This window comes from Gallinula chloropus (assembly GCF_964237585.1).
Source record: "Gallinula chloropus genome assembly, chromosome: 1".
NCBI lineage: Eukaryota > Metazoa > Chordata > Aves > Gruiformes > Rallidae > Gallinula > Gallinula chloropus.
The window spans coordinates 168,011,721-168,033,811 of NC_140085.1; the positions used below are offsets into that span (position 1 = coordinate 168,011,721).

The window sequence follows — 22,091 nt, forward strand, 5'->3', positions numbered from 1 at the left end:
CAAAGAATATCCCTTTGGTCTTTGGGGTCAGCTGTGTCCCCTCCCAACTCCTTGTGCACCCCCAGCCTACTGGCTGGTGGGGTGAGAACCAAGAAAGGCTTTGGCTCTGTGCAAGCATTGCTCGGACACAGCTAAAAGCATAGATGTGTTATTATCAACACTGTTTCCATCACAAATCCAAAGCATACAAGCACCATACAAGCCATGCCACTCTGAAGATTAACTCTATCCTAGCCAAACCAGTATTACGAGAAAGTCAGGTAAGGTAAAAAAGTAAAAGCTGGTTTTGTTCATAGTTTAAATTCATTGGAACGATCCAACCCCCTACTGAAACATTCTGTAAGTTCGCAAGTGAAAATAATTGGAAACATCTTCTCTAACATGTGCTGCAGGTTATTTTCATCAATTTTCTATCCAATTTTATTTCTAGAATATACTGGTTTTCAGAGTAGATTGTTGTTGGCTCTAAACTGGTGAGGTTTCAGCTGTATACATGAGGTGATCGCATCTTCTGCTGTTTGTTGAAGACCATGTAGAATTTATTTAGTTTACTTACAATAGTAATCACTCTAAGGATGTTACACTGCCTTTAATGACTGATGTATTTTTTTCTTAGTAATTACAGTTCTTCCTAAGCTACATGGCACATCTTCCCAAAATTAAAACTGTTGGTATGATTCGATGTAACATAGTTTTGTATGCACTTTGGTTTTGGTAGTTGCATTTAGATAGGAAAGTGATCAAAGGTGTGGATGTTGTTGTCTTTGCTATGGCTGAGTAACTTTTTTTATTTTTTACGAAAAGAGTCCTAAAAATGTTTAAGGGTAAGATATAGAAATACTTCCCTCTACACTGATAAACCTGAGGTAGAATATTTTTCTTCAACTTCATAGATAACGTTGCAGCGAATAAAGAATTAAACTATTACAGAAAACAGACCAAAACTGTCAGTGGTTGTACTGAGAGACCATTCTCTTTGTGTGCAGAATGCTTTGTAGGGATGCTTTCTTGTGTGGTGTTCTTCGTTTATAATAATTTATGCTGTTTCAGAAGCCTTTTCAGTTATAAAAGAGCCAGGTACTGGTTTGTACATTTGCACTGTCGTGCATGGCTAAAAGAAAATCAGATCCATTTCACTTGTGTAGTTGGGTTTTAATTTCATTTCTAGAACCTGCAGTATCTGTGTTTCAGACTTTATTGGGGAGATGTTAGAAAGGATATTGCAGCAGCTGGAACAACCTGTTTCTTTTAAGTCCCCAAAATGTTTGGGGTTTCAAAAAAGCTAGTTGTTTATTAACACACAAACTTTTTAAAGATAGTAGATATTGCTGTCATAGCCTTGAAAAATAGTTCTGAATTGTGAAACTAAAATCATGATTAAAAAGATACGCGGTTTCAGCTCTCACACAGTAGCACGTTTGAGTCCCAACTGAACAATTAAGTAGCAAGATGCTCTTTTTCTTCTGGATCAGTATGCAGGGAGGAGTTCCAGACCATAGTAATGTGGCTGTTAGTCTTGCTCAGATGACTGGTGTTCTAACTATATCTAGCTCTGTGTTCTTCGTATGTCAGCGTACTCTTAAATCCATCAGTCTTGTTTGGAGTTTCCTTAACCTTTTCAGATGCTTTAGAAGCCCAGTATAGCCCATCCTACTAGTCTGCCTCTGTTTTCCTGTAAGCCTGTCTTAATTGGATTGTAGTTGATGTTCCTTGCCCTGGTTTATGGATTTAGGTGACAGATTTTGGTTGGGTTTTTTTTTTCCATTTGTAGATATACTTGCTTAATCCCTGACTTTCTTTTTGTATAGGCATGGATGAAAATTCACATCAGAATGCTTGATTAATAATTCAAAGATAGTGCATAAGCCTGTAATTGTTCGGAGGGCATCCATATGGCTGTTAGGATGACAGAGCTGTCGCTTGCTTCACTAAAAATTTTAGTTCCTCAACTAAATTTTAGATCTTAGGCTTACTAAATGAAGATGATTAAATATTTGAGGTAATCTGAGGATAATACTGTCATTATTGATAATCAAAACATACCAAACTTTTTGTTATTTGGCGAGAAATATTGGTTATGCTCTTCAGTGTTGTTTTGAGATCTGCCTGACAAGCTGAACAGTTTTTCTCTTCAGTGATTCTCACCGCTGAGTTCCTTAAAAATCTGTAGCCCTTGATGGAAAAAGTAATAGTACTCCCAGTAGTTTTCAGTAACAGTAGCTAATCTACAGATACCTTCAGGGCAGAGGATGTGCTTTACCTCAAACTGAGTAAGGATTTTGACACTGTTTCCCACAGCATTCCTGGCCTGTGATAGATAAGTGGACAGTGAAGTAGATGGGGAACTGGCTGAATGACTGGGCCAAGAGGGTTGTGATCAGGGACACAAAGCCTATCTGGAGGCAAGTCGTCAGTAGTGTGCCCTGGGACCTTATTCTGGGGTCTGTATTGTTTAGCATTTTCATTAAAGACTTGGATGCTGGGACAGGGTGCACCCCCAGCAAGTTCACAGATGGTAGAAAACTGGGAGGAGTTGCTTGTACATCCCATGGCTCTGTTTTCATTCACAGGACCCGGGCAGGTTGGAAAAGTGGGCTGAGAGAAATGGCATGAAGTGCAGCAGGGAAATGCAGAACTCTGCATCAGGGAAGAAATAGGAGGTAAGCCCTCCCCCAGGAGGGCTTGACCAGCTGGAAGGCAGCTCTGCAGAGAAGTAGCTTGGCATACTGGTGGACAGCAAGCTGGCTGTGAACCAGTGATGCACTGCTGAGGCAAAGAAGGTAGGCAGCCTCTTGGGCTTGGTTAGGAAGGGTGTTGTCAGCAGGTTGGAGGAAGTGCTCTCTGCTCAGTGCTGGTGAAGCTGCATATGGAGTGTTGAGTTCTTGATTTATTGATACAAGAGCAGGACATACTAGACAGTCCAGTGCAGGGCCACAAGGGTGATAAAGAGTCTGGAGTGTTTCTCCAGTGAGGAAAAGCTGAGAGAGCTGGGACTGTTCAACCTGGAGAAGAGAAGGCTCAGGGAGATCTTACCAATGTAGGGAGGGAATAAAGAGGAGGGAGCTGATTTTTTTTTTTTTCTCAGTAGTGCCCCTTGACAGGATAAACAACAATGGGCACAAATCACAAATTATTAAATTCCCTCTGAACCGAGTCTCCATCATTGGAGATACTAAAAATCCAGCTACCCATGGTACTGGGCAACCTGCTGTAGCTGGCCCTGCGTGACCACAGGGGTTCATAGAATCAGTCACAGGATTACAGACTGGTTGAGGCTGGAAGGGACCTCTGGAAGACATGAGGTCCAATTCCTTCTGCTCAGGCATAGCCAACTAGATGTGGTTTCCCAGGACCATGTCCAGATAGCTTTTGACCGTCAGGAAAGATGGAAACTCCACATCTGTTCTGGGCAACTCTATCACCCTTGCAATAAAATGTGTTATCTCAAGAGGGCCCTTCTAACTGGACTGATTCCACGATTTTGTAATTCCTGGGAAAACAGACCACAAAGAGAAGGGATCTGCATGAGGTTTGTCGTCTTGACAGGAGGTGTTGTGGGGAGCAGATAGGTGGAATGCTGCAGTGCTTGCAGCAGAGCTGTGTTGCAAGGTGCCATCACCATCTTACTGGAAACATGTATTGGGTCTCTATGCTATAGCTCAGTAGAAGTAAAGGGAATATAAGAGCAACTTAAAAGTAGCAGGTTTAAATTAAAGCTACGTATTTGTCCGAACATTTTTGTAGGAAAAGCTGTGCCAACTCTGACAAGATCCAAATGTATGTAATTTATTTCTTAGAGTATATTTAAGGTCTTTTGTGTATTAGATGTCCTGGTGTAGTGGGTAGGTGTCTAGTGGCAATTAGTCCCCAGTTTGGGTGTAGTACTCCAGAAATCCTAGCTAGCTTGCTGCTTCTGCAACCTGTCTTCCACTCTTGTTTTGTTTTGCTGGCAGATACTATATTCAAACTTCTAATGTATCACAACAGGCAAAACTGTTGTCAGCCAACTGCCATGCAAGTGAGCTGCTTGGCTGTGGTTTTGGCAGAAGCGGTAACTTACTTTTCCTACCCTGCCTGCAACTGCAAAAAGGGAAGGTCAAGTAACTGCTTCATGGAGGCGTTGTTTTCATGAGCAAGCGTTCCTTTGTTGGAGGTATTTCAGAACTGTGGGGTATTAACCAGTGGCTACAGAGTTCTGTTTGCAAAAGGCATTTTGTCTGAAGAGTTCTGTAGATTTTGTTACAATGCAAGGATTTAGATGAGTATATTTCTTCAGGAATTTACATTTTTGGATTTTTTTCCATTTGTGATTTTTAAGGTAACTTTGGGGGTTTATGGTGGAATTATATGGTGTAATATGTATTCTTTGTCCATGTATATTTCAGAAAACTTGATGTTTACTTTTGCATTTTATTTAGAGAGTTTATGTGTATTTGTATATACTTGTGTACCAGGTTTCAGTTTGTATCTCTGTTTTGTTCAATGGTGCCTATATTATTGCAAGTCTTTTTGTAAACTTGATAGGTATTATTGTAGGTGATATAAAAAAAGAAACATTACTTTTCTTTATTCTTGCAGTCTACTGCAGTCCCTATGGCTGAAAGCATGATCGGTATTTTGGTGGTACAAGGGGATGATTAACTGAGGTATCTGCAAAGGCAAAAACTAAAGCAAGGAAAGCCTTAGGAAAGTTCAGTTGTAGGGCACCTTAGGGCAACCTTGTAAACGTGATGAAACATTTGCCAGTTGACTTGAACCACTTTCACACTGATTAGTAGGTTGTTGTTGGAGGGAGTGAAATGGAGTAACTTGCAAGTGAGCCAAGTACAGAATTAGAAGTTCAGTATAGATTGGACCTAGTACTGGAGCCGTTTTCTGAGCATCCCTCAGCAGTTACAGATACAATCTTAAAGGGCCAACCCTTAAGCGACACGTTCTGTGCGCCAACTTTATAGTGGGTGTAGAGCATTTTGGTTGCACGAGTTATTTACTTTGTTTTGTGGGGGCACGTTGTAAGGCAGTTTTATATTGTATACAGTGGAATTCAGAACAGCTGAAGGTAGTGGTACTGCAGATACCACATTGAGGCTGGAGAAATCAAGGAAGATCTTCATTGGAAGGACACTTAATCCATGGCTAAATATGTGAGGTTTTGTACACCAAGGCTCTTAAGAGAAGTAGTTACTTCCAAGTAGAAGTAAAGGCTGCTGAAGATTGTCACGTCTGTAAAAGCAGAGAGGTGCCAGAATAGGGACTATGCAAGACAAGCAGCTCCTTTGATATGTTTTACAACTATGTTCAGTGTTTGTGTTTTATTAGTGCTACCTCTTTATCTCTTTGCCAACATCTAGACTCCACATATTTTTCTTGCTATTTAGTTCTCTCATCGTAAAACCTCTTCTCCATTTACTAATTAGGCCATTAATACTGTGCCCACTTCCTTTGTTTTGTTTCTTATCATGGACAACTCCCTCATGTGAGCCGTGGCTTCTTTGTCACAAACTTTTCTTGAACTTCCTCTTTCCTCTGTTTCTGCTTGCCAGATGCTTTTCAGTTGTTAACAGCAAGCCTGGATGCCCTGCAAAATAAGATTAAGAAGCAGTTTATTTCTTGCAATAAGAGAAATATGGTCCCACAATTTTCATCTTCAATCTTCAGAACTTCTGATCAGGGTTGATGAGCTTTTTTTTTCCCTTTAGTGTTCCCTTTCCTATATTTTGTAGCCCTTATAGTTAAACTTGTATAGCAATGAGGCAGTGAATAGTAAGCTTCTTGCTGACAGGTGCACTTGTATTTATCAGCTGTGGTTCTTCATTATTGTATTTGGTATTAAGATGACTTGAAGCTAGATTATAGATTAATGTCTGTTTTGGAGCACTTTGAAGAGTGGAGCAAATTATTTGAGAGATAGAGAAGCCCAGTAGAGGCTGTGATTGCTTTAATGTCTCTCCACAGTAGCTCTGCCCTTCATCTGTGTGATCATGTTTCAGATAGATTATATGTTTGTAGAACATCAGGGGAAAAAACCCTCAAAATAGGCCTTATAGTTGATCAGAAGAATGCCTCCTGGTTTTATACGAGGCTAAAAACTGATGCAGATTAGATAGAAAAAGATCTCTGGCTTATAGTAAGTTAAAACAGCAGCGATAGTGATGAATGTGAGAATAGAGAAAGAACAAGCTAGAAAGTATTCAGGTATTTTCACAGGTATGATGAAATTATCCCTTAGGGTGTCTGGAAAAAACTGGCTGAGGCAATTTCAGAGCTATTAGCAAGTTCATAGAAGGTATATAGGGCTCTGGAAGACTAATAGAAAGCAAATTGGTTGACAGTGCCTGACTGAAAAATGGATAAAGGACTCAAGGTACTCTAGTACCATTTCTAAAAGTACTGGAAAAATTACATGTTATATAAATGAAGGTGATAAATTAGACACAAAATGGATTTATGATGAGCCCTGCCTGGGAAATTTAATACCTAGCCACTATTAAGAGTAGTCTAAAACTAATTTTAAAAAAAATTATGGAGGGGGGGAAAAAAGGGTTTCACCAAAATAAATCTTAACACAGCTTGCTATAAAAACAGATGATGATTGAGTTTAGACCTGGTGTCACATAGTCTGTACTTGAACTCAGAGCTTGCTCTGAACTGAACCAAACCTTAGAATATCTTGTTACAGCAGATCAACTAGGAGTAAACTGGAGCCCTACCGCACCAAGAAGTGTGGGCTGATGCTCAAGCAGATGCAAGTGAGGAAATCTGGTGTTACCCCTGTGGTCTTTATTGGCAGGACTGTAGCCTTAAGTAGAAGTTTTGGGTGTGTGGCCTTCCCCCTATCAATTTGTGTATCTGTTTTAAATGGGAATACTTTAAGGTGGGTTTAAAACTGCACAGAAGACCCTGGAGGAGGGGTGCTGCAGTGTCTGACTGTCAAGGGGGAAACTTGTGAGAAGTAGCAGCACTTGCTCTGCATCTGGATCTGTCCTAGGTCCTGAACGCCTCAGCCTCCTCATCGACAATTTCAGTGTTGGAGCTGAGACTGTAGGTGAAAAGCTAGGAAGGGTTACAGCTATATTGAATATAATAACCTCAGAAATGGTTAGTGTCAAGGAAGAATAAAACCCATTAAACACAAATGTAAAACCAGTAGTGAATAAAAGGTAAGGTGGAAGTTCCTTATGACAGGCTCTGCACATTGTATAGAACTGAAGTGAGTGTGATTCAGCAGTGTCATACTGTGGTAGTGTTTCACATTTCTTTTTTTTTTGAATGCAGAAGAGATTCTTTTGTGTAGGAAACTTGAAGTAATTCTTGACCTGTTCTTTGCACACAGGATTGTGAGTATTTTATCCTCTTTGTTGTCTTCTTCTGTTCTGTTTTTCTCAACAAGGACTACTTAAGTATGAGAGAATTGTGAAATTTTATGTCAGTGATGTAAATGATTTATGGTTTAGGCTGAAGGAACTGATACTGCTTAATTGACAGAAGACTAGTTCCCTTCAGACTTGAAATAAATTCAAGCTACCACAGGAAAAGATGAAAAGAAACTGATTTTTTTTCCACAAAAAAAGGATGTAAAGATACCATTTAATTGCCATAGGGCCCTTAGACCAGACCTCATCTAGTAGGATTACTTAGGACATGGTAGATATGTGATCATTGTCAGTGTTTAATATCTCCATAGGGAAAATACATGTCAGAAATGAAGTGAAATTGTATTCTTCCTATGCTGGAACAGAGAATAGGAAGATTGACCTTTCAGGGTCTTTTACAGATTGTAATGATTCTAGAATACCTTCTGCTTGTCAAATTATATTTTAGATTGCCTAAGATCATCAATACCACTGAAGTTTGAAAAAGTTTTTTGTTGAAGATCCTGTACATAATGTCCAAGTTGAATTATTTGCTATGAGAAACTCTTGATTGTTGTGTGTAACCATGTGCTTTGTTGTGAACTTCTTAGTATACCTGTAGGCATTGGTAGTGTCCAAGGAAGTGTGTATGGATTCGAGAGACTGACTTGTCTTCATACAGGCATATTTTAAGTGTGGTAAAGTGGTTTTCATCCCTTGTTCTCCTGTTAGCTTTGCATAGTATTGTAATTTTGATTTTGCTGACTAATTCCCATAGAAGTCTGCTCTTATGTGTGAATTTGTTGTGTGTTTGCTGATCCAGATGGTGAACAGATGAAAAGCTCAGTATGTCTCTCTTGGAAGTGTAATCAGCAACATGGCATGGCACCAGGAAAAATGCTGAGCTCAAAGGGGAAAAAAAAATGTTCTCTTTCCACAATGTACAAGCACATTTATTGTACAGCCACATCTTATTTTGGTGTGAAAACATAGTGAGGATCCCAGAATAGTTGAGATTGGAAGGGAACTCTGGAGACTGCCTAGTCCAGCCTTTTTGGCTGGAAGCATTAACCAGACCAGGTTGTTCTGAACATTGTCTGGTTGGATTTTGAGTGTCTTCAAGAGTCTGTAGCCTCTCATAGAATCATAGACTGGTCTGGGTTGGAAGGGACCCCAAGGATTGTAGAGCTCCAACCCCCCTGCCACAGGCAGGGCCACCAGCCTCCAGGCCTGGATCTACACAAGGCTGCCCAGGGCCCCATTCAACCCGGTCTTGAACACCTCCGGGGACGGGGCATCCACCACCTCTCTGGGCAGCCTGTTCCAGCACCTCACCACTCTCTCTGTAAAAAACTTCCCCCTAATATCTAATCTAAACCTTCCCTCCTCATGGCAACCTGTAAGTGTGCTCAAACACTGGAATAGTTCTTATATTTAAATGGCACTTCCCATATTTTGCTTTCCTTGTTGTGTCTCAGCCTGTTACTGGATATTATTCCACATGGATAAAATTTCACCCTTACTTTCACTTTTCCCAGCTAAAAAATTCTGATTGCTCAGTTTCTCTTCATATGACAGATGTTCCAGTCCCTTAAGTATCTTAATGGCAGCTCTCAGGATGCTCCAGTGAGCAAGTCTCTTCTGTACTGGGGAGCCCAAAACTGCTGTGTTGCCAGTGCCATGTAGAGTGAAAGAGCCAACTTGTTAAACCTGCTGACAGTGATGTTCCTAACCCAGCCCAGGAGGCTGTGTACTGCCTTTGCTTCAGGGGCAGTGTCACTGGCTCGCATTCAGTGTGTGCCCACCATGAGGACTTACAGGTCTCTTCCTGTAAGGCTATTTTCCAGTCAATTGGCTGACCGTGTGCAGGTGACTTGGGCTATTCCTCCCCAAATACAGGACTTTACATTTCCCTTTGTTACACTTGATGAGATTGCTGGTGGCCCGTTTCTTCAGTCTGTTGAGGTCCCTCTGAATGGTGGCACAACCCTCTGATTTACCAACCACTCCTTCAAGACTTGTACCACCTGCAGACTGGCGTGAAGGTGTACTCTGTCCTGTCATTAATGACCCTTTGACCCTAGCAATTTAGCCTGTTTTCAGTCCATGTTTATTTAGCTTGTACCTCATCAGTTTGTGTGTAGGGATGTTGTGACTGAGAGTATCAAAAGCTTTACTAAAGTTGAGATAAAATCAACTGCTCTCCAGTTATGGACTAAGTCAGCCTTTGCATTGTAGGCTGTCAGGTTAGTCAAGCATGACTTCCTCATCATAAATCCAAGCTTACCACTTCCTATCACTATCCTTGTCCTTTGTATGTTTGGATCCCTCAGCCTTCATTTTTGCCCTTCTGGGACAGGAGTGACATTTGTTTTCTTCCAGTCCTCAGGGACCTATGTGAATTGCTGTGACCTTTAAAAGTCTGAGAATGGCCTTGCAGTATCATTGGCCACCTTCCTCAGCACTTATGGTGGGTGCATTCTACTAGGTCCTTGTAACTTATGTTCAGGTCAGGGAACACTTAAATCTTTCGCTGACACTAAGTCATTACTCAGACTTTCTTTCTGGTCTCAGAGACAGGGCATTGCTGAAGGCTAGTTTTACCAGTGTAGGTGGCCAGTGTCCCATGTGACCAGGCTCATTCAGCACTGGGCTCATGTTTTTCCCAAGTCTTCATTTTGCTTCTGGCTTCTGTAGATGTATCAGTCTTGCCCTTCATGTCACTTGCCAGATTGAACTCTGCGTGGGCTTTGGCTTTTTATAACCTCATCCCAGAATACTCTTTGTCTCTGTATTTCTCCTGGGTGATATGACCCTGCTTCCACCTCTTTTATAAGGCTTCCTTTCTACATTTGGGTTTTGTAAGGAGCTCCTCATTCGTCTATGCAGACATCCGATCTCCTTTGTTTGACTTCCAGCACATGTAAACAGACTGCTCTTGAGTTTGGAAGTGATCCTTGAAAATCAGCTAGCTGTCCCTCCTGCACCCCTTTTCTCATTTGCCTTGCCTCCATCTTCCTGGTTCCTGAACTTCACCTGCATTGTCACTGTATCAATGAGTGCCCCCAGCCTTCATGTACCTGTTCCTTCCTTGTGTAAGTGTGAAGTTCAGCTAAGTGTCTTCCTTCATTGGCTCCTTGATCCACCTGCACCATGAAATTACTATCCATGAGCTTCAGAAACCTCCTGCATTGCTTGTGGCCTGCTGTATTCCCTTCCAGCAGGTATTTGGGATAGTTAACATGCTGCGAATGTGAGGTTTTTTCCAGGCATTATCTATTTCTTTCTGATGAGACTGTGTGTAGCAGACATCCAAAACAAAGCTTTTCATATTGGTCTGTGCTCTAATCCTAAGCCTTAAACTCTCAGTTGACTCACCATTTGAGACATCGTATTCTGTCTGGATCACAGAAAGGACAAGGACAATAGTGTTCTGCAGCAGCTATTACAAATGTTCTGGTGAAGCTTGGAGTAGGAAACCCATCAAACATAAGTGTTAAAAAGTGAAAATTAGTATTTGCTACAGTCTTTGAAGTACAGCTTAAACTTCCCAGAGACTAAAAGAAGAGTAATGAAATGATTGCATTTTCTGGGCAGTCATTCTATGTTAACACAGCTTTGTTTACTCGTAATAGTCTCTTCTTTCCTATCTCCCTCTTGTAAAGAAGTCTTTAGTGCTTCAGTTCTCCTGTGCTGATTTGGGAGTAGTTTTGCATCTGTGTGCTGTTGGGTTATGGTAAAGAAGAGGCTTTGAAAAAAATGTGCCAAACAAATCCTGCAATACGCTTATTCAAAAAGAAAATCATGAAGGCATGTAGACTTTTGCAAATAAAATACCACCCGGGCAGTTTGCTGGGCAGAACTTAGGGTAAATAAGATGAGGCACTGTGGCTGATGTCTGACTGCTTTGGTCCAATTAGTCTTCCTGTAGTCCCACTGGCTTTATGGCAGACACTAAATCATGTAGTGACAGCCTCTGGATAATGTGTCTTGTAGAGATCCTTTGTGGCAGTAATGTACCTGTACAAAGAAAGCTGTCAAACAGCACTGGTTGTTACGTGGCTTCTGCACATAAAATGAGTATTGCTGATCTTGCACTGTTACTCAGTACAGGGCAGCTGCCATGAATGGTGGAAGAAACCCAAGTTCATTACTCTTCCACCAATGTCCACGTGTTGGTACTTGCATTGCACTGCCCTTGAGTCAAGTGTGTTGGTAGATACAGAGCTTTGCAAGGAACTCGGTGCTGTGATGAAAGACTCAGACATGATTGCAGTTGCAGGCTACTTGGCAGTTTCAGCTTGGGATTTCACTTTGGGCTGTTCAGATGCAAATGCTTGCTGCTTCTTGTCCAACCAAACTGACCACCAGCAGTTATATATATAATATATATATACATATATATATATATATAATTTTGATAGCACAAATCTAACACTGTTTGATTTCAGTGTCACTGAGTGGTTGCTGCCTCTTAAGAGTATTTTCACTAGCCCTTGAATGCTTAAGCTAACTGCAGAGTAAGCACCTATGGAAACGAAATGCAGTGTATTTGTGATTTGTTTTGACGTAGTGTGACTTTGATAGACCTTTCCTGTCAATGCTGTACCTCTTCGTGAAGTCACTTAGCCGTCAAACCAGAGCAAGTGGGTTTAGGCGAGTACCAGTGAGTCAAAGACAGTGGGAAGATTTAAACACTTCAGCATGTGCTAGCATGTAGCTTACTAAACTCGCTAATTTTTCAAAAATCTATTAAAGATTTAATCAACAGAATGGGTCTAATGCTATAGTAGTTACTGTGACCTTTGGTAATGAATTTTGGATAGAAGCAAAGGTTTAGGTTTAGATCAGCAGGTGAATAACACTGCTGTTGCTATTCTGCCTGAGCAGTGGAGACAGAACGATAATTTTTCCACTTGTCAGTGACATTTTTAGTGTTAACATACAGCATTAGAAGAGTTTATGTGCAGGTTTGACACTACTAAGATATGATTAATATTATGTTAACCTGTATTAATATAATGTTAACCTGTATTAAATAATTCAGAAACAGTACTTGGCTGGGGGGGGGGGGGGGGATGGCAGCACAGGGAGGGCACTCAACACAAAACTTCCTTCTCAAATTTAAGCTTTCAAGTTGCAATTCAGGACTAGTGTGACTGTGAGAAGCTTGCTCTCTTTGTGTTTCCTCAGCACTTTTGAACAGAGTAAGAGCAGTGCTGTTGAGAGAATCATAGAACGGTCTGGGTTGGAAGGGGGGACCCCAAGGATCATAGAGTTCCAACCCCCAGAACTACAGTGTCCCCCTAGTAACGCAGCAACTTTTGCACTTACCATCTAATGCTGATTCTGGTTAGAAAACATGCTTTTCCTCTGGTTAACTAAACATGCTTTTGCTCCCTTCTACTGGGGGTCCCACAAAGATGGATAGAAGTTGCAATCATGTCATTTCACAGCTTTTTTTACGCACTTTAAGTTTTTCAGCACTGGGTTATTCTCCCCCACTCCCCCTCTTGCTTTAAGGCAATTGTTTATTATGCCAGGATTGAGCATTTTAGGTCTTTGCTTTTATTGTCAACAGACTTCTCTGTGAAGGCTGTAATAGCACCCAACACTCTTTCTTTGGGTCCATTTACCCCACAAATATTTTTCTTGTCAAGGTATTTTCACCTTCTGCACTCATTTGACTTGCACTTCCTTTGTGGTCCAATTCAAAACTGCTAACTTAGTCTCAAATGTGACAATGACTTGGAGCAGTCTGCAGAAAACCTGCCTGAGATTTATTGATAATTGCTGTTTGGTTTGTGTGAACTAAACAGTTACCAACAGCTGAGTTAAAATGTAAAGGCTAAAGGCCTTCTGCCATGGTAAGCAGATTGTCATCATGGGGTTCTTGGACCTTTACAGCTTACAGCAATTTATAATTGTTAACTGAAACCATAATTAATAATTTATCTTAAAAAAAAATAATCTAACCAAGACACATCAAGTCCTGTTAATCTTCAGGCATCAGAAGTCAGGCTGATAATTAACGCATGTGGTTTCCAACAGGAAATTACTCATAATCTGCCTAACGTTGTTTTGCATGAACCTACATGCCCATGTTTTATCCTTTTTATATCTGAACATTAAAAACTTATGATATAATGCTATCTAAGAGTAGAAATGTGGATAATATGTATCTACATATAAAAATATATTATAAACAGAATTAAGCATAATAATCACAGGTTGCTCAGAACTGCTCATAAATTTAATCTTGATGAGGGTTTTGTATTTTTTGTTTAATCAGTTCTGAAGCTTCATTTGGATATGTGAAGGAAAGCACACTTCCTAACACAAATGTTGTTACTTCAGTATCCTTGAGATTTTAAGGAAAAATAGGGAGACAAATGTAGATTCTTAACAACTTGGATACAGAAATGCTGTATTGCCATGTAAAAAATTGTTCAAGCCTAAAACTTGCTGAGCATAATGACTTGTTACAGTGGAGTGACTAGGAGAAGTTTATACTTGCAGCGTTTTTAATGGTTGATGTATGAATCATACCACCATCGCCACTTGCAGTCTGAAAGAGGAAGTCAGTCCATTGTTGATGATAGAATCATGGAATATCCAGAGTTGGAACGGACCATAAGGATCATTTGAGTCCCTGGCTCCACACATGGCCAGCCAAGTCAGAGCATGGGGCTGAGGGCATTGTCCAGATGCTTCTTGAACTCAGTCTAGCTGGGTGCTGTGACCACTTCCCTGGGGAGCCTGTGCCAGTGCCCGACCGTCTTCTCAGAAAGAACCTCTTCTGAACATCCAATGTAAACTTTCCCTATTGCAGCTTCATGCTGTTCCCTTGGGTTCTGTCATTGGTCACCAAAGAAAGATTGGTGCCTGTCTCTTTGCTCCCCCTTGTCAGGAAGCCATAGACCATGCTGAGGTTTCCCCTCAGTCTCCTTTTCTCCAGGCTGAACAAACCAAGGGACTTCAGCCTCATATGACTTCCCCTCCAGAGCCTTCAGCAGCCTCGTTGCCCTCCTCTGGACACTCGCCAATAGTTTTGTGCCCCTCTTGTACTGTGGCGCCCAAAGCCACAAGCAGTACTCAAGGTGAAACCTCACCCGCGCAGTGTAGAGCGCTCTGTGGAGCAGCTGGCAATGCCGTGCTTGGTGCACCCCAGGACCCAGCTGGCCCTCCTGGGTGACTGGGTGCGCCGCAGGCTCATGTTTAACTTGCTGTCGACCAAGACCCCCAGACTCCTCTCAGCATGGCTGGCATCCAGCGTCTGACTCCCCAGTCTGCCTGTGTAGCCAGGCTTGTCTCTTCTCAGGTGCAGAAGTCGCCACTTGCCCTTGTTCAGCTTCAAGGGCTTGTGGATCGCCCAGCTCTCTAATCTGTCCAGGGCTCTCTGCAAGGCTTCTCCACCCTCAGTGGAGTCAACAGCTCCTCCCAGTTTGGTGTTCTCTGCGAATTTACTGAAGACACCCTCGCGTCCCGTGTCCAGGTTGTTTATGAAAACGTTCAAAAGAACTGGACCTCAAATGGAGCCCTGGGGAAGCCCACTAGTGACTGGTCGTCAGCCAGATGTAACCCCATTTACAGTCACCCTCTGGGCCTGACCCATCAGCCAATTGCTCACCCAATGCATTGTGGCTTTCCTGCTTGTTAATTGGAGAAAATGTTTTCTGGGTATCATTGAAAAATGAAGTTAGCCTGCAAAATGGTGGGTTTTGCCATTTTGGAATCAAGCTCAATTTTGAGGAGGGGATGGCTTACTGTTGGTGGTTCAAAATATATGCATACCCACAGAGAGATACATACAAAAGCATGGGGACTGGTCCCATGAAAAACTGACAAGGCAAAGTGCCTGTAATGTTTGCAGACTATAACAAATTAGAGAGTTTGCAAGTTATTTTGGCAGGCAGGATGAAATTTTAAATGTCTTGGCAACTAGAGTTAGTGTCCTTTTTAAGAAAAAAAAAAAACAAACCAAACAAAAACCAAAACCCAAACCCAAGCTCAGTTTATCAAGCTGTTTCTGGCAAGTGCAAATTGTACTGTCTTTAAAGGGCATAATTAACAGCACAACTGGACATAGAAGAAGCTCAGTTTGGAGGTTTGCAGGAAAATGTTTTCAGGTTACTCTGGGTTATATTGGTCTTCTATACCATGTTGCTGTGAAGCTGCCAAGTAATCAAATAATACCTGGAATACAGTTAAAAGAATCACCTTAGAGGCATATGAAGAAATTCTTCCTCTTCTAAGGAGCAAATAAATACTGCTTTCAGTTTTGATCCCTGTGGTTCACTTGCGGTATGGGATTGAAGGAGCCCAGTAATAGTCCAAAATAAATCAGAAAGGACCACGCTGTTCTTATGTTTGACAGCAGAAGGAGAATTAACTGCATTAAACTCTAAATAATAATAAGTAAGAAAAACATGTCCAATCTAGGAATAACTAAATGGGGAAATGGAGTTTGGAGTTTAATTATAGAAATTTGAAGGTTGTATGAAATTTCTTCCTTCTGCTTCTTAAATAGGTTGTATACTGTTACATATTGAAACTTTACTGTTGAAGGAATCTTACAAGGTCATCTAGGTTCTTTATAAACTTTAATTTACTGGTGAGGTTGGGGGTTCCCCCTCACTGAATCACTTCTCTCAACTCCAGGACAATTGTCGTGGTTCCTTATGAGAGAGTTATTTTGAGGGATGTATCATCATGGTGGTTCATAGGTGAAGATTGGAAAGGTGATGAAATTTCTAGGAGGCAGCTTTCTTAGGGTACTCTGAGGGGTTCTCTGAGGTTGTTTTGTGATGGGTGGCTACTGGAAACTTCACTTTCCAGCTTTTGACTCTTGGCCCATGAGACTTGTGTGCTCCTGCAGTCTGAATGCTGTACAGGAGGGAGCCGTAAGCAATGTGGTTTTAGTCCCTCAACGTTTTTATTTAGAACAAGGCTATTTGAATGACATACTAAGGTTTTCCTGATTCTCAGTCTCTTTCTAGTTTGTTAGCTGAAAGTGCAACTTCTTACTGCCTGTGGTTTTCAGATTCTTTAGTTTTATTTTTCTAACTAATCTGAACTGTAAACCTCTTAAACACTATTCAAGTGGCACAGAGGAATGCTAGGAACCGCTGCTTGAAGTCCTGCATAGGATGAGCTGTGTTGCTGCACAGGTAACATCCGCCTTTTGTGGATGGTTTGTAACCTGAACAGACCAGAGAAATGCAGAGTGGGTTAAAAAGTATGCATCTCCAATAGTAATCTTGGTAATGGGGACAAAACAATTGTGTGTGTGTGTGGTGTCTCTTTCTTTTATTTCCTTCCTTACTGGGTAGTAGAAAGAAGGAGAAAAAGAATGTGATAGGAATGAGGTGTGGGCAGAAGAGGATTAGGAGAGCATGTGTTAGCTGAAGCTGTGGTGTTAAAGGGATGGAAATGAAAAGTCTGTAAACTGAGGTGGTGGTGGGAAGTGCAGGTAAAAATTAAAACAGCTGTGTTCAAAAATTGGAGCTTTTTCCATCAACTGAATTTTCTGCCAAATGATACATTTTTAAACTTTTTTTTTTGTTTTGGAAAGCTTGAACCTTTATCTGGTAGAGACTTCACAGAACTTACATGTTCCATACTAACTGCTTAAATTGAGTAAAGTCCCTTAATTCAGTGGAGCATTAGGAAAACATCACTAAGAGCTTTATATTCTGATATATACTCTGAAATTCAGCCTGGTTTGGTTTACTTGGAAAAAAATTTAGAGGACTTATTTATATATGTGGGGTTTTTTTTCTCCCTCTGCTTGTGCTGCTGTTTAGCATGGGATGTGGAAGGGAGTTGAATTGTTCTGTTCTAATGGCTTTTTCTCCCTTTTTCAGGAGTAAGAAACTATTTAGCAAGAAAAAATTGAAAAGGAAACAGAAAACTAAGTTGAAAGTAAAAACACGCAACAAGGTAAGTCTGTAACGACAAAGTTCTGATGCAAAAATGAAAGTAACTTAAATTGAGAGAAATATAAGAAAAAAATAATTGTAGGTAGTAATTTGTTTAGAAAAGATAATAGGCCAGTATTGTATGTCTGTTTACTATAATCTACATGACTATGATACCAGTGTTAACTTCATTCAGCTGTGCTTTTTCTAGTAACGTTTTGGTTCTCCAGATGCTTTACTGTAAATGTAGTTAAATATGTTGGTCTTACAGTTTAAGTTCTAAGAGATGTGTGTCCAGCCAACAGTTAGAAGCTACTGCTGCAACGAGTTGTGTCCATGTTGGCTGAAGGAGAAAGGGAGCGTTTAATGTCTAGGGAATCCATAGTCATCTCTGAAAATTCCTCCACAATGGAATAGGTGATGCTTACCTGTTTCTACTAGTATTTTCTCCCTGGGTTATCCCACAAACTTAAATGTGTGAGAGCAGTACAGTGAACTTGAAAATGTTTACTTGTTGCAGAGAAGAAATCCGAGCAGAAGCAACAGTATTTCAAGAACTATTCTGCTGTGTTCTTTCTTTACTAGAGAGCTGTTATTTCTCTGTTTAAGCTAGAATTTTGGAGGGGTTTTCATGAAGTCTCACTGCAGGCAGGGTTCCTAGGGTTTTATAGTAGTCAGTAAAGATAAAATGCTCATTTCTGTAGTGGTTTTGAAGGACAGAACCACTTAAGTGAAGATGCTTCCTAGTCAGCTGAATCCCCTTACAATACACAAATACACTGTAAATCAAATTGGCCATCTTATCCCTATTTGCCAAACCTTGTGTAGCTACTCTATCTCAAGACAGATGACTTTGGGAGGGTGAAGCAAACCCTGTATCTTTTCATTTGGTATTGCCTTTTTGGATACTTACCAGATTGTTCTGTTTATCTCAAGTAGTGCAGCTCCAGACTGTGGTACAGAAGGGGCTTATCTTCACTTCTGGTCTCTGTGCTGTACAGTGAAATAGTTCTGGTCCAAACTGAATTTTTCAGCCCTTTCTTCAGGTGCTATGATATTAGAAGGTTTAGCCCTCTCTCCATAAATTTATCAGACTGGCTGTCAACACAGAAAACCATGTTAGAAGCTTGAAGTTTTGCAGAATGTAGTTAGTCTTTGTATTCTGTCTAGTGGCAGAAACTTGTGCTTTTAAAATAATTCTTCAGCTTTGACCCTTAGTACTGTATAAAGGGAACCTTATTTTTCTGGATGGTTGTGTCTTAATTGAGTTGCCAAGTACGAAGCTACATCCAGCTGTGTGGTTCTTCACAAGCTTGATGATCAAACATGTTTCTTGGATTTAATTGCTTTGGATAAATGGATTGACCAGATCCCTTTTGAATGGCCGAAGGCAACATGTGCATATGAAAGGCTAGTTCTTGTTGGTAGTTGTATAGATTTGGCACTGACTGACCTCATGCCTATGGATGGTTGTTTCAAGATTATTTCTTTAATTTAAAAATAACTTCTTGAAGTGTAGAGATATATCTGCCTTTGAAAGGCATAATGGGATTTTGTTATGTCTTGTATTGATGCCTCTACTCTAGGTAGTCTTTGAGGTGGGCCAAGGTTGACCAGCAGAGCTTTGGTATTTGTTCCAAGTCACTGAGGTACAAAAAGGCACTTCAGCTTATTTCTGCATGATAGTAGGAAATTGTGCATTTCATGAAAAAATGTAGCTGAAAAGGGAAAAAGAAAATCAGCTTTATATCTTTAGGTTGTCAAATGTTGTTTACTGACAGTGGGGTGGTTCAACTTTTTGTTTGTTTCCTTTGGGTTTTTTGTTTGTTGTTCCCCCATATGCTTTTCAGTGGCATCCACATGCTTACTAGTGCAGAGTAAGCACTGGTAACTTTTTGTACTGGAATGTCTGAAAACAGATGTGTGTGTATTGTCAGGAAAATGTGAGTTTACAGTTGAAGCCTTAGAATAGGGCAGATTGAAAAGCCCATCACTACTATATCTTCTGACCAGTAAAGCTTGTGCACATCAGGTTGGGTTTTTTTAAGAACCAGGGTCTTTTAGCCTGAGCAGAGCTGGAATCTTTCTCTTCAATATGTTTGGTAGAGGCAGGGAGGCCTTAAATAAAGAATAAGCTTTAGGAAGCCAATAATTTCTTACTTATACTCTGCACTTGCTAAAAATAATTGAGTAATTAAAGAGTAGAAAAGAAAAAAAGTCATCGAACAACTGGAAGAAGATTATTTCCACCATTTACTCCTTAATTACAACGTATTATGTGTAAAACATTAATGGGGATTTAATGTAGCCCAGTAGATTGTGCCTTACTCTAAGATGGGTCATGCTGTGATCACTTGTATTTGAACTGCTTTTGGTTTTGTGGTTCAGTATCTTTTTTCAAATGGAGGAATTAGTTTCCCTTGTGGGTATGGTGTGTTTTTGCCTTTAGAAATTCAGTGCTGAATAGAGTGGCTTTTACATAAAGACAAATATGATTGTTAGACATGGTGTGTACCATCTTGGATTCCTGTTCCCATTCCCCAATTTTTTTTCCTCCAATGATTATCAGTTAGCTCAACCCCATGAACACTGCTACTTGGCCTCGCTCTCACCTTTTCACCTGTTGGTGTTTTCCCACTTTACTGTTAACTCACACAAGTACTGCTTAGGACACTTAGCTGAGAGACTGGATGGAAAGACAGTGTTCATCATCTTGTGTTCTCATAATGTTGTTTTAATAATACTGAAAAATTTGAGTCTGCCAGAACCAGAAAATGTACTTGCCATGATCAGCGTCCACCTGTTTAGCTTATGCAGAAGTTGTAAACTGACTTGGTTTTGCTTATTGCAAATGAAAGGAATAAAGCCTTGGAACAGGATGAGTCATCTAGCAGACAAATTTATTGTAAGCTAATGATTAGCTCTATAAGGTGGATCAACTGGGATAAAAATTTGCCTCATTAAAAACACATATAGCTTCTGAAATTATTGGGCAGTTTTCAGTGGCTTTTGTAGTATTTGGTGCTTCAACCTCAAGAGGGCATCCCTTTCTAAGAGATGTTTGAATTCTTCAAAGAAGAATTTGGTGAGGTTATATGCCTTGTTGTGCTCCAGGTTAGATCAGATGTTTATTTTGGCCTCACCTATTTTTAACAACAGATTAACTTTCCTTTCCTGGACCGAAGTCTGTTCCCATTACATGTGAGAACAAACCATTATTGTAGTCATATGGTTCAAGAAGGAGGAAATAAATTGTTCAGAAAATAAGCTATGTATGGATATCATCTTTTGGGGAAACAGTTTATTTAGATGTGAGATGAGTGCAAAGGACTGTAAAGGTGTTTTGTTTTTCTCTGCTTCTTTCCTTGAGTGTACTGGAGCAGTACAAAAGGCTGAGAAGAGCACTTGTGAGTGCTTTATTCTGTGAACCAAACCTGTGCTGTTTCTCTTACACATAATGCATCCTTTCCGTTTGGCAGAAGCTATATGTTTACGAGGACAAGTTGCACATGAGTGTATGGGCATCTGTGCTTCATTCTCTTTGTCATAAGATAGCTTGTTATCTTTTAGGAAAAAAAAAAAATAATCCACAAACAAAACACAAGAAATAGAACTTGACCACAAAAAAACCCCAAATAGCAACAAAGAGCCTGCTTGCTGAATGAGCATGTGCATTAGAGGGGCAGAAACTTATTCTGGTTTTTTAATCAGCTCCATCTCTGCCTTTTGCAAAAGAAATCTAAGAAAGTGATTTTTGTACAGCCTCCACTTTTGATGGCTTTTTGTTGTTGTTTGGGTTTTTTTTTTTAAACCTAGAAACTATAGTTAGATCCCCTCTGACTTTTAGAGCAAATTGATCACAAATAAATTGCCAATGGTTTTTATTGTATGGTTTTTATACTGGGGGTGTAGATGAGAGAGAGCAGTATGGTGACTGGAAGTTTCCTTCCTATTCTCCAACCAGAATCAATGTGTTTTCTCATTCAGCACCTTTCTTTGGCCTTGAGATGCACAAAGTATTTGTATGCATATACCTTTAGTCTAAATTCAGTTGAGTTTTTTCTCCTCAAGTGAAAGACAGTAAACAGTGAAAGTCACAATTATCCCTAAGTTTTAACCTGTTTTTACAACTCAACTTACCATTCAAAAAGGGATTTGTTTGCTACAGCTGTAAGGCCGCTGTTTTTAAACTGCTAAAACCAGGTAGTGACTTTAAGTTATTCTTAAGGTGTATTGTTATGATTGCTGTATTTGTCAAATGTGTAACAGAATGGAATATAAAATACTTGTAGTTTCAAAGAATTTACAGTACTTGGAGATAAGGTATTGTGAAAGGGAGAGTGGATGTATGAACTAAGAAATGTAAAAATTAGATTAACATGACGGGTTGAGTTGTATAGTTGTAAAGTTCTGAGAATAAGGAGTTATTTATGAAATTTAGTCAGCTTATAGGTAAGAATCATAGAATCATAGAATTGTAGGGGTTGGAAGGGACCTCAAGAGATCATCGGGTCCAACCCCCCTGCCAAAGCAGCTCCCTAGGACATATCACTCAGATAGGCGTCCAGACGGGTCTTGAATATCTCCAGAGATGGAGACTCCACCACCTCCCTGGGCAGCCTGTCCCAGGGCTCTGTCACCCTCACTGGGAAAAAGTTCTTCCACATGTTGGTGCGGAACTTCCTGTGCTCCAACTTGCAGCCACTGCCCCTTGTCCTGTCTCCACAGAGCACTGAAAAGGGGCTGGCTGATTCCCCCTTCATCCCCTGCTTCAGATAATTATAAACTTTAATTAGGTCCCCCCTTAGTCTTCTCTTCT

The 22,091-nt window shown here is 40.5% G+C and overlaps 1 protein-coding gene across 1 annotated transcript in view; it reads left to right on the plus strand.

Moving 5' to 3' along the window:
- Positions 1-22,091, plus strand: part of MYCBP2 (MYC binding protein 2) — a 190,672-nt gene that overhangs the window by 9,268 nt on the left and 159,313 nt on the right. The window contains exon 2 of the mRNA XM_084260757.1: positions 17,219-17,294. Coding sequence (XP_084116883.1) covers positions 17,219-17,294 — 76 coding nt within the window. The remainder of the gene's footprint in view (positions 1-17,218; positions 17,295-22,091) is intronic.